Raw genomic sequence first — 13,506 nt, forward strand, 5'->3', positions numbered from 1 at the left:
GATGCTTGGAATAGTGATTAAATTTCAAGTGGACATCTACCATGTGCATTTGCTGACCAAAGTAGTGCATTAGCAATTGGCACAACTTTGAAAATTCTATCTGGCCTGGGTCAGTAAGAGGCCACAAATTTCTGCACTACCTCCGACTACTCCTACATTACAGTAGCAGAGGACTCTCAGGTACAGGTTCAGTGATTGATGCAGTACAACTTAAAGTGGCATAAACAGGAGTAATTTTTCCACCTTTCTGTGGTCTTATCAAAACCTGCAAATGAAGCTGGCAGCAGTGGGATTTGCACCACATCACTCATGTCACTGGCAGCCTCCTCCTGCAGCTGCACTTGGTGCCTCCAACACTCCAAAAACGCTGGGTGCACGATGGCCACAATAAACAACACTTAACATGAAAACTAATGTACATGTGAGAGTGAGTTCTCATCGCAACTGTTATTTCTCACATTTTGTAAATCACTTGAAATGAGCATGGTGTGCCACTGTGCGTGGCGTCCGTGAACAAACACCAAGTGTCAATCTACTTGAGTCAGGGACAAAAATGGAAGTAAGAGAGGATGACAGCTTGGAGAAGTAACAACACACAATGCAGTGAGCATGATCAAATAAATATGGAACAGGTGATCACTAGCATATGACTGACTGTGGACTCTGCATGGCCGAACCAAGAAAGTTGTGCTTGCGTGATGTCCTCACAACTTCCCATCACTATGGAAGATACAAGATTATAAGTACTGTTCCAGTCCTCAAGCTTTCTGTGACTGCTGGTATCAACAAATCAGCAGCTCCACTTCACATTTTTGGATCTCCCATGATCTACATCTACATCGACATCCACATCCATACTTCGCAAGCCACCTGACAGTCTGTGGTGGAGGGTACCTTGAGTACCTTGCTGTAATGAGGAATAATATGACAATTCTTCTGAGATAGATGTGGTTCTGTCATCTCACTTACACTTCACAGAAAACTGTTCACAATCTAACTGAATGTGGTAGAAAAATTCACAGATAAACTAAAGAAATTCAACTATGTTTGTGATGTATACCATATTTTGACAGGAAAGTAACAATATAATCATTTTGCTGCATATTACTGTGTTGGTTTAGAAGAATTAGGCATCCAAATTATTGAGGTATTATCAAAAAAAATATTTATTGAGCTAAAACTAATTGCAGAAACCAGTCCTTTTTGCAGGAAAGAAGATAGCTGAAACTTGCCAAAACATAAAACTATGTGAATGATAAGGAAAAAGGGCACTTCTTAAACATTTCAAGTTCTTCTAGCACCTTAAATTTCTCTAAGAAAGATAATTTTTCTGGTTTAGATATATACAGCACTTGACAAAAGATCATTTTTAGTATGCAAAAACTGTCACATGACATGGTGATATCAGACTGAAAATACAAAGCATGTGGCTTCCGGAAATTCCAGTCTATGAAATTTTTGGTACAAGATAGATGTGCCAGCCTTTTACTTATTGACACTGATGCATCATTTGAGTCCGATAGTGATTTTACCACTTGAGGTTATCAAGTTGTATTTACAGTGTCAGTAGTCAATCACAGTCAACGTATGAATAATGGTTTCTTGAATTATTAATTGCTATAATTTGTCTCAGATGTTTCTGTATTACATACAGATGAAATATAACTCTTTTATTGTGGTTTCAGGTTTGAGAACAGATCCTCCTGAAGGCATTGAGGCCATACCATTGGATCAGAAATGTTGTCATTGGCAGGCTACAATTACTGGCCCTGTAGGCAGCCCCTACGAAGGAGGCCTATTTTACTTGTACCTCCAGGTACCTTACAGTTATCCCATGTGTCCACCTGTAGTGCGTTTTCTCACAAAGATATTTCATCCAAATGTTTCTCGGCATGGTGATGTTGGCATCGACTCAATTCAGCACAACTGGAGCTTGGCGCTGACCATATCAAAGGTTCTGATATCAGTGCAGAGTCTTCTCACAGATCCATATTGTCAAGTGAGTAGTATATTTATTTTAAATTAAGTAAAAAATGGTTTTCATTACTAATGATCTGCTGTGCTTACTTTATGTAGTATATTTGAAATTCAAGTTACAGCAGATGTGGAACAACAGTGTGTGTGTGTGTGTGTGTGTGTGTGTGTGTGTGTGTGTGTGTGTGTGTGAGAGAGAGAGAGAGAGAGAGAGAGAGAGAGAGGAGAGAGAGAGAGAGAGAGAGAGAGGGGGGGTAGGGTGGTGTTTGAAATATATGTATGATGTGAAGCAGAAATTGTGCATTCAAAACTGGATGCACAGGGCGCTGTAAAAACAAGAGTATAGATTCTAATATTGGATTTATGAATGTGAAGTGGCAATGAAAAACAGCGAAAACAAATTGGTTTGATGACAGAGATATTTTGAACATCTGAATAGAACTGAATTTATTGTTGTAGAGGCCTCAGATGTCATTTCATACATTACAAGATCAGTACATTTATGGTAATAACATATACATATAAACGGAATAGGTATTAATTTTTGTGGCATCGCATATGACAATATATTACTATTACAATATTTTTAACATTAAAAATAAAGTATGCATTATGTTACTGTACACTGATGTTTACATCCTAACCCTACTAGTATTGTAATGAAAATGTTACAATCACATTATTTTCTTGGTCTCAATTAAAAATACATCAATTTTATAAGGGCTCAATTCCAATAGAAATTCTTTGATTTTTCGTTTAAACTGCTGGATCTGGCAGCTCCATGAAACACTGAGGTATAAGATTAGAGAGTTTGATTTGTTTACAAAACACTTTTTCAGTTTTTATAGTTACAGTTGAATGTACAAGATAATTAAATAACTTTTGTTTGTTTTATTTGGAGATCCTCGGCTTGCAGTAACATTAGAGTTGTTACGGTATGGAACAAGTCAATGTTTTTATAATATTTGGAATCATGAATTTTGTAGAAGGACTTATGGTCATGGATACAGTGTCGTAGATTTGTGATAGTACCCTTATGAACTAACATTACATCATGATATATGTAAATATATCAGGTACATAATACAAAAAGACATCAGAATTAATATATACAGAAATACACAGTGTGAGACATTCATATCAGTAATTCTTTAATAATTGAAGAACAGTATGATGCCCTTTATGACAGAAAATAATTTATATTCATGCTTGCAATAAAGAACAGCCCTGTTATGCAATAAAACATCACACACACATTCATTTATGCTAAATTTTTTACTAATTGAGTAAAATGAATTTCTCAACAACTATTCTTTCAATTTGCTCGTGAATTTAGATGTTTCGAGAGCAAGAGTTTTAATGTCTTTGTGTATGGCATGGGAAACTTTCATGCGTGAGTAATTTACTCCTTTCTGTGCAAGGGTGAAGTACCATGTATGACCCTATTTGACTTCATTTTGTGCCCATGATATGCACTATTGTTTTGAAAAGAGAGAGGTTTTTAGTAATGAAGCATACAAGAGACAAGGTATACTGATATATTATTGCAAAAATCTGTAGTTTCCATAACAGATTCCTGCAAGAGTGTATTGAATGAACACCACTGATAATGTGCATACATAATTCCATTCTGAGCAATTATATATATATATATATATTTTTTTTTGCCAGGGCCAATACCCCCAAAAATAATGCTATAAGACAACTACTCGAGGAAACAAGCAAAGTAAGCTGCTCTGGTGGCATTCTTATGCATCGATGATGCATTTATGTGTAAGGCAAAGGTTGTGGAATGAAGTCTTTCTGTCTCGTCTAGCATATACCAGGATGAATTTAATTTGGTATCTATGTACACACCCAGGAACTTAGCAGATAGTACATGCTGTATTTGTTGTTCATTACATTTTATGTTTATGTCCTCTTGTTCTTTCTGTCATATGATACATAATGAGTTTTTTTGACATTCAGAGGGTGTCAATTGCAGCTAAACCAGTTTAGAATATCATCAAGTGCACTGTTAGCAGAGGTTCCCCGCTTTTCTGTGCTGTTCTCCCATTAGGAGAGAAGTATTATCTGCAAAGAGAATGAATTTGCTCACTTTAGTGGAACAAAATGGGAGGTCATTTATAAATACAAGAAACAGAAAAGGTCTTAGCATCAAGCCAGTGCATTCAAAGGAAATTCCGTTACTGTTAGTAGTTGCTATCTCCTGCTTCCTATCTGTTAGATAACATTTAGATTCCATCTATGTGATGGTGTTCTTGTTCTCACTATTTGTAACTGAGACATGAGTTAAATTCATCTGACTTCGGCATGGTTAGTTTAATGCTGAAGGCATATCCCATAACTCACGGAGCCTTTACAGCCAATTTTCTCTGCACTGTTAGAAAATTTCTATTGAAGGTATTAGCAACTTTCTCAGTGTTTTCTACTATATTTCCATGTTTTCTACTATATTTCCACCATGACTTATTTCTGTATCAGATGTGCATTCTATTTGTTGTTCTTGAAATCTACCTGCTTTATTGAATATTGCAGCATCTTTCGGGTGTGCATCCTGTACATTTTTCATTCCTGTTTTGATAATTCAGCTGACAACCTTTCAGCCATTCTCAAGGTATGTCACTTGCAAGATTTTTAAATCACTGTACGCAATACTGTGGAGTAATTGCATATGCATCAGAGATAATACTGTAGCCAAGCAATGAAGACTTAGAACAATATTTCCTTTGAAAGCACAGACTTGAAACGAGGGTTTTCCACAATTTGTTGAGCAAGTTGTCTGCTGTTTGTATTTCCACTTCTTTCTTGACCACTGAATCCCATAGGATGAAGCTGTGGCTAGTATCTTAACTTTCCCATAATCCATGGAACGGCAAGTTGAAATAAAATATTTGTCCATAGATTTATTTGGCTGTAGAAGGCAGTTGTGTCGCTCATGTTCAATGCAGTGTTCTTTTAGGGTACATACTGTTTGTCCTATTACCACTGTTTGTCCTTTTACTACATTCACAAGGAATTTCATATATACCTGCCTTTCATAGAAGCAGATCATCCTTCGCAAATAACAGAAGAGCTTTAGTGTTGGCTTGTGCAAGGAAAACCTCACCCACTCCTGCCAGGAAGAGTGAATAAACTTGGCTGCTCAATGAGGGAATTGTTTACCAACTCATTGATGTAGCTGCACTGAATTGCAAGCCTGGTTTTATTATGAAAATTAAATTCTCTCTGTTTTTAATTCAAAATTCAGTTGGCTACACTTCACCCTTGGCTGTGTGCATAAATTTCAGTTTTACTTATACTAGCTGGAGATTACCTGGTTTTGGCTTATCTTTGCAATGTGCAACAGTTGAACCATCATTCCCTGATTTTGGGATGTTCAGTTCACTTTTTTCTTCTTGAAGTTTTGTAAATTTCTTTCTTCATTGCACTGTCAAGGTAGAGCTTCAAGAAAAATTATCGTGAAATGGAACACACAAAATAAGCAGGGAGTTTGATATGTAAATTTTTCACTTTTTTTAAAAACTATCTAAAACTGAGTTTTTACTGTTGGGTTTTCATGAAACTGTTGTTTAACTATTTTTTAAAGAAACCTCAAACTGTAGGAGCTAAGAGCTATTTTGTGAATTTTAACATTTGACATTTTTAATCTGCCATTCACAGCAGATAAAATTTGAAGAGGGTGGCCTCACTGTCAGTTTAATACACACTACTTGTATGTGGGAAGTAACTTTTGATACGAGGCAACATTACAAGAAATCCAGGAAATGACTGCCATAGCACTTGTGATCAAATTTTTGACATTTGAAGTGCCCAAATCATATTCTCACTTCTCTTTACTTCCCAATTTTAGTAAGATTGACTATTGTTTGTAAGTGCTTCAAACTATACCCCAGATGATACTGTTTTAATGAGCATTAGGGTGTGGCCTGAGGCATGTTTCTGTACCACTTTTGTATGTGTCAGCGTTTTGTCTCATACATCTACATCAACAGAGTACTCCACAATTCAGTTATCTGCATGGCAGAGGGTTCATTGGACCGCCTTCAAGCTACTTCTCTACCGCTTCACACTTGAATAGTGTGTGGGAAAAATGAACACTTAAAACTTTCAATGAAAGCTCTGTTTTCTCTTGTTTTTAATTGATAATCTTTTCCCGTGGAGGTGGGCACCAACAAAATATTTTCACACTCAGAGGAGAAAGTTGATGATTGAAATTTCATGAGAAGGTCTTGCTGCAGTGAAAATGCCTTTGTATTAATGGCTGCCACTACTATTCGTGTATTACATCAAAGGCACTCTCCTTCATTTCATGATAATACAAAACTTTTTTGATGTCCTCTGTCAGTACTATCTGATGCAGATCCCACACTGCACAGCAGTAATCCAGAAGAGGGCAGACAAAAATGGTATAAGCAGTCTCTTTAGTAAACCTTTTAAATTTTCTAAGTGTTCTGCAATAATCACACTCTTTGGTTTGCTTTCCCCAAACATTATCTATGTGATCGTTCCAATTTAAATTATTTGTAATTATCATCCCTAAGTATTTAGTTGAGTTTACAGTCTTCAGATTTGTGGGAGTTACTGTGTAACTGTAATTTAGTGGATCCCTTTTAGTGCTCATGTACATGACATCACACTTGTCATTATTTTGAGTCAATAGCCACTTTTGCACCATTGCAGATATCTTGTCTGTTGTTCTTGTGGTCTTCAGTCCCAAGACTGGTTTGATGCGGCTCTCCATGCTACTTTATCCTGTGCAAGCTTCTTCATCTCCCAGTTCCTACTGCAGCCTACATCCTCCTGAATCTGCTTAGTGTATTCATCTCTTGGTCTCCCTCTATGATTTTTACCCTCCATGCTGTCCTCCAGTACCAAATTGGTGATCCCTTGATGTCTCAGAACATGTCCTACCAACCGATCCCTTCTTCTAGTCAAGTTGTGCGACAAATTCCTCTTCTCCCCAATTCTGTTCAATACCTCCTCATTAGTTAAGTGATCTACCCTTCTATTCTTCAGCATTCTTCTATAGCACCATATTTTGAAAGCTCCTATTCTTTTCATGTCTACACTGTTTATTGTCCATGTTTCACTTCCATACATGGCTACACTCCGTACAAATACTTTCAGAAATGACTTCCTGAGACTTAAAACCATACTCAATGTTAACAAATTTCTCTTCTTCAGAAACACTTTCCATGCCATTGCCAGTCTACATTTTATATCCTCTCTACTTTGACCATCATCAGTTATTTTGCTCCCCAAATAGAAAATTCATCTATTACTTTAAGTGTCTCATTTCCTAATCCAATTCTGTCAATATCACCTGATTTAATTTGATTACATTCCATTATAATATTTTTGTTTTTGTTGATGTTCATCTTAGTGAAGATGCAATTACCTAAAATGATTTTTGCAAATACTATCCAGAAATGCTGAACCCATAATACTATGCACGTGTCACGACTAATAATAATTTTTGATGGACTAGGACTTGAACCAAGATTTCCTTCTTTTCACAGGCAGACACCTTAACAGATAACCTATCCCAGCATTCCTCTAGGCCTAACTCAAATAATGGATTGACATCTTGATCAATAAACAGGGTTAGACATGGTGATATGCTCAGACAGACTAAGTTTTGGTGACTGCTCTTGAAAAGCAGGGAATCTTTGTTTGAGTCTAGTCTGAAAGAGAATTTAATTAATCATGGCATATTCATCATCTAAAAACCGACATCATGTTTGATGGCAGAAATACAGAAGTGTTCAAAAGCATAATTAACCAGGCAAAACAATTACATTCGAATAAGTAAACAACAGCAATGTCCCTGGTAATCCGAAATAATTTATATGAAGTATGCATATAATTGCTTTAGAAACATTAAGGTCATCCAGTCCTGACATATCTGTCAGAGACCTGGATATCGGAAGGAAGAAAGGGAACCAAAATAGAAGGTAATGAGGTGACATTCTTGAGAAATAGTACTGCAGTGATAAAGGTGGACAGATTAAGGAAAGAGGGGGATCAGGGAATTAATGAAGGAGAAGTCATTACAGGGTAGGATAGGGAATCAAGGCTTACATGGTACAGACATGTTAAACGAATGGTGGAGAAGAAAAATAACCAGAAAACACATGAGATGAAAATAAAGAAAAGAAAAAGAAAACAAGAAGGAAGACCAGGTGACAGGTAGCTGGAAGGAATGAAGAACTGTGTGGAAAAGAGGGGGGAAGACTAGATAAAGATGGAAACGGAGAGATGGTGGCTAGGCAGACGGTGGTGGAGAGCCTTCTGTTCCAGACAGACACAGTTGGTGGCTGGAAACTGTACAAGATGATAATGATGATGAAGGACACAAATAATTTAGGAGTAATGGTATCAACTCACTGAATAATAGTGGCATTGAGTCGTTAGCAGGCACGTAAACAAGATGAAAAACTGCTAGTTTTTGGATGAATCTTCGCGCGTGGCCCCCCCCCCCCCCTCCACACACACACACACCTACCTGCTACATTGTCCTGGTATTGTGTATTGTGTATTCAGCCAGCAGTATGAAGCTGTATAGGTGTGTGTCAGGGGGCTCTAACGTTCTGACACCTTAAAGTGTGAGTGTGGATCTGGGTTACATTGGCTTATTCCCCCAGACTGCCTTCCACTCCTTTACGAGATGACTTTCTTGGAATTTGCAGCCACTCTTCTTTACTGAATAGCTGGCTGCTGGAAACCCTCTTGACTTCTTCTCCGTCGAATAATGCTTGGTACAGGAAATTTTAGATTCTTTCTACTTATGAAATAAGTAGACATACAAACTTTACTTTTCCTCAACTAACGATGTATTTGACCTCCATACACAATAAAAATCTTACTTTCCACATGAATATGTAACTTCCTGCAAGTCTTTCATACACTCGGACGTTAGAAACAAATAGAGTTACAGTTAAAAGAAAGTTGGCTTGGATACCATGACCATTCTTAACATGAATCATAAAATGAGTCTTGCCTCTAACAAGGTTGCGCCAAGAATCTACAGGAGTTCTTTTTCAACTGTTCTTGTTTTAATAACAATAGTCAGTGAAACAATAAGCACAGAGCTGCATATAAACTCCATGGTTCTTCCTTACACACTCACTAAGACATCTATGGATTGCCCGACAGGTACTTGTCAGTGCCGTCCAACTACCACGTGTGCTTGCTTCTCGCGACTGGTTTTAAACCTGCACACACAAACATGTGATGCGCGGTAGGTAGGATTCTTCCATCCCACACTCATATCCAGAATATCGTGTGTTCGAGGTGGTAGAAGGCTGAGTGGTTCTAGAATTTACACAGAAATTCTCTCTCTTTCTCAAGCAGAAAGTGTCCTATACAAATTTTAATGATGTGGAACAGTTATAATTGGCAGAATGGTCTCCATTATCATCTTGCATGTAATATTTATTCAATGTGTGCTCTCTGAAGTTGAAACAGCAGAATTTCCATTGATAAGTTTTTACAATTTGACTGTGAGTTTGAGTATGATGCAGTGGCTCCAAAGTTGTGTTTGTCAGTTTGAGAATCTTTTCCTCCTATGGTCAGCATTCCACGCAATCAGGCACAGAAGAACTTACCTTAAAGATGAAAGACTATGTGAGTATGTAGCAACAAATTATATCATATTTCATAGTCAGAGAACAATTTAAGATGAAGTGTGGTGCATGTATCGAGCTTTGAATCTAATCACCTATAAGACCTAACACAAAACTTTTCATTTCAGATTGTTGGCAGGTAATGTAAGATTATTTTTAATTGTCAGCTGTTAAGTTAGCTTGATCCTGTCTTCTATCTTTCCCTGTCTTGTGCTAATGTTTTCATCTTGTAATTTATTTTGCACATTTCAGTTTTTGCCTTGTCCTGTTTTCCCTCTCTGCTCCTTCTTCCATTGTTAGGTTAACAGTTCCTGGATGCCGTAGCCCATGTCCCACTTACCTCTCCCCTTTTCAAGTAAGGATCTCCATAGATCTTTTTCTCTTGTATTATTTTGTGTACTTCTTTGTTTAGTATGTTATTTGTCCCCTTAATTTTTAACATTCTTCAGTAGCATTATATTTCAAATCCTTTCAGTGTCTTCTTCATGGGATTTCTGATGATTCACATTTCACTTATGTAGCTCGTTGATTGAAGAAAGTGTTCTTTGTCTGGGCCAATCTACTCCTGATATATTGCTCGCTTCATCTGTGTTGCATATTCTTGCTACCTGGATACAATAATTCTTTTTCATCTTCAGCTACTGTGTCGTTCCCAATTTTGATTTTAAGTAATTTTTTATTCTCCTTCCTACTACTCTTTATTACCTATGTGTGCCCTTTATTTATCCTTAGATCTCATTGTAAGTCTGCTGTCCATTTCTTGGAACATGTCCTCCAAGTCTCCCTTTCCTCTGGGGAGAAGGGCTACATTGTCTGTGTTTTGGTACCTGTCTGTTCCCTGTTGCTGCACTTTTATTTGTTTGAAATTTTTTCACCTTTATTTGTTGCTTCTTCAATATACAAGTTGAACAACAGAGGTGATAAGCTGCAACTCTTTGTTACACTCTTCTTATTTTGAACTTGTATTTCTGGACTTTCCACTTTTCTTACTGTTGGTGGGTTTTTGTAGATTATTTGTATATGTCTGCAGTCTAGCCTCTACTCTGATAAGGTCTGTGATCATTTTATTTCACATTACACCAACAAAAGCTTTCCTGCCTCCCAGGTCAGTCTCATAACTGGCAATAAACTGCACCTGAATGACATTTACTTGGAGAAAAAATGGCACTCATGTGCCTGTATCTTCCATGATGGTGCTTATTCAAGAAAAGTAAATAGGGAAAGGAAAGTGTGGGCAGAAATGCTGCACACTTACTTTTCTTAAAATTGGCTCATCATTACAGTCGTATTTGAAGAAGGTGTGAAAGTAGCCCAAGATGAGCATTCTGTAGTGTTGTGTAGTTTAAGAAGCTTCTGAATAAAGAGTACCGTATTTACTCGAATCTAAGCCGCACTTTTTTTCCGATTTTTGTAATCCAAAAACCTGCCTGCACCTTAGAATCAAGTGCAAAGTAAGCGGAAGTTCTGAAAAATGTTGGTAGGTGCCGCCACAACTAATGTCTGCAGTCGAATATATGTAGCGCTACACAGGCATGCTTTGCAGGCACAAAGATAAATACTGGCGCAAAAACCTCTGCATCAGTAAAAAAAAAAAAAGGAAGACAAGCTTTTTTCTCCGCCCCGTGTTTTGACCACTGCATTTTCATACATTATCCAACGAAGAAAATACAAATTCCATATTGCTCATCTTTGAATGTAGCAGCATTTCAATGTACTACGAAATTCCGACTGGCAAGACTGTTTGGGATGTTTGTCAATATGGCCAACTCTACATTCTGAATTTTTTCGTACCTGTGAGAAGAGATGGTTGCTATAGGAACTTTTATGAATTGTGAATCACATGTAGTATTCTCTTCACCATGAGAATAATATGAATATAAACATTTTGCCATGTATTCCTTCATGTTTGCTGCTATCTCATTTAAATCCTGTCTGCCTAATAAACTACGAAACTAGAGTGAGACAACAGCAAACACGGAAGAATATACATATCATGTCATGTTTATATTCATATTATTCTTATGCCTAATAGTGATACAATCAGAAATGAAGCACGGCAGTTGACTAGATTTTTAAACTTTAAGATGACTCTAATTCCTGTGCAGAATGTAATGTACTAAATAGGTGTCTGCAAAGATTTTCAAACAGAGAAAATTCTTTTGTTAAACTCTCGTTCACAACATCTTCTATCATACGCAGTCTATTACTTGGTTTTTGTTTTAACTGTAAGTGGCGTTAGCGTGCACAAAAGCAAACCATGCAGCGAGCAGCGACATGTCGTTAACACTCATTATCAGAATGTGACAAACAATACATGACACAGTACAGTAATGCATTTTCAGCTTAGAATGACGTAAACACCCATAACAAAGAGAACGGCACTTGTCAGACCAAAGAAAAATAAGCAATCAATTCAAACTAGACGAAGAACGTGAAAAAAGAAGGCTACCCGTATAAATATGGACGGAGCGCCTGACGCATAGGAATTGCTACCTGGCAAAGCTTAACTGCTAAGCTTACGACTCGAACCAAACTACTGTAGCTGTATCGTCATTCATTCGACCTAAATTGTATCTCATCTTACAATGGACCAACTTTGTTTCGATTGGGAGGTGGGGCCTAAAACTTTCTCTCCCGTTGAATTTCGAGTCTCAAATTTCAGGAGCAGCTTAGATTCGGGAAAATTTTGTTTCCTTGATTCCGAGTCTCATTTTTCAGGTGCGGCTTAGATTCGAGTGCGGCTTAGATTCGAGTAAATATGGTAATTCCTTGTGTTTGGTCTACATGGGATATTGTTCCACCATGTCGGTACATCTTCTCACAGAGCAGCCAAAGTACAACCATCTCTTGAGAAGGGCTGTGAGCAAAACTTCAGTACTTTCCTTGCAGCCCATATCTGGGTCCACCCATTTTCTTTACCCTCCCGGGACTGGAAGGAATGATGTGTTGAGTTTGTTTTCAGTCCTCAAAGTGATCTGTATGTCCTATTCGGAATAATATCCCCAAAAGGCAATTTGTGGAGCCATGGGTGTGAGAAGGTGAAACAATGCATGAAAAACTGTATTATTTATCATTATTACAAATCACGTTCTATGCAAGAATTGAAAGCACAAAAATTAAGTTAATAATCTTAGAAAAAAAAATTGGAACTGTCATCTTTCAAATAATGCACAAACCTGTGCACATTGAAGAGACAATCCAAACAGCAGAGTACTCATTAAGGCAGGATATTTGGACTTATACAAGAAGGCATAGAGTTTCATTCATGGAATATTGCATTCCTGGTTCATGGTTAATCACCATAGAGTTTCATTCATGGAATATTGCATTCCTGGTTCATGGTTAATCACTCCATAATATACATCTTCCCCATTTTCTCTGCCCAACTACAGATGGCATGAAATTTCTTGCTCTACTTTTGTAGGAATATCAGGATCATTGACACCAACTCCTGTTAGCAATTCAACAATGTTTTCTTTGAACAGGAAATTAATATTTTTTGAAAATGGTTCAGAGTTTTTGTAAATTTGTTCTGCATTTACCTCTTCTTACCACTCAATATTTCTATGGTTACTTTTTGGTAACATTTTGCTTTCCGTAACTGTGAGGTACTGGCCTCTTCTCAGTTGGTTTGTTGATACGGGGGAGGGGACCAAACAGTGAGGCCATTGGTCCCATCAGATTAGGGAAGGAAGCCGGCCATGCCCTTTCAAAGGAACCACCCTAGCATTTGCCTCAAGTGATTTGGTTCAGTGTGCTAACTACTGTGCCACCTCACTTGGTGACCTCTTCTTCTGATCTGCTAAAGTGGTTTTCACTTTTCATATTCTATTCCACACAGACTTGAACACAAATGTGACAAAAAGGAATAAGCCATGTAGTGACACATTGGCATCACGTCATG

The 13,506-nt window shown here is 37.5% G+C and overlaps 1 protein-coding gene across 1 annotated transcript in view; it reads left to right on the forward strand.

The window, feature by feature from the left end:
- The window catches only part of LOC126272479 (uncharacterized), an 84,455-nt gene that overhangs the window by 60,542 nt on the left and 10,407 nt on the right, over positions 1–13,506 (forward strand). The window contains exon 6 of the mRNA XM_049975358.1: positions 1,686–1,999. Within this exon, the coding sequence (XP_049831315.1) occupies positions 1,686–1,999 (314 nt within the window). The remainder of the gene's footprint in view (positions 1–1,685; positions 2,000–13,506) is intronic.

The sequence above is a fragment of the Schistocerca gregaria genome, chromosome 5 (genome assembly GCF_023897955.1).
Source record: "Schistocerca gregaria isolate iqSchGreg1 chromosome 5, iqSchGreg1.2, whole genome shotgun sequence".
Taxonomy (NCBI): Eukaryota; Metazoa; Arthropoda; class Insecta; order Orthoptera; family Acrididae; genus Schistocerca; species Schistocerca gregaria.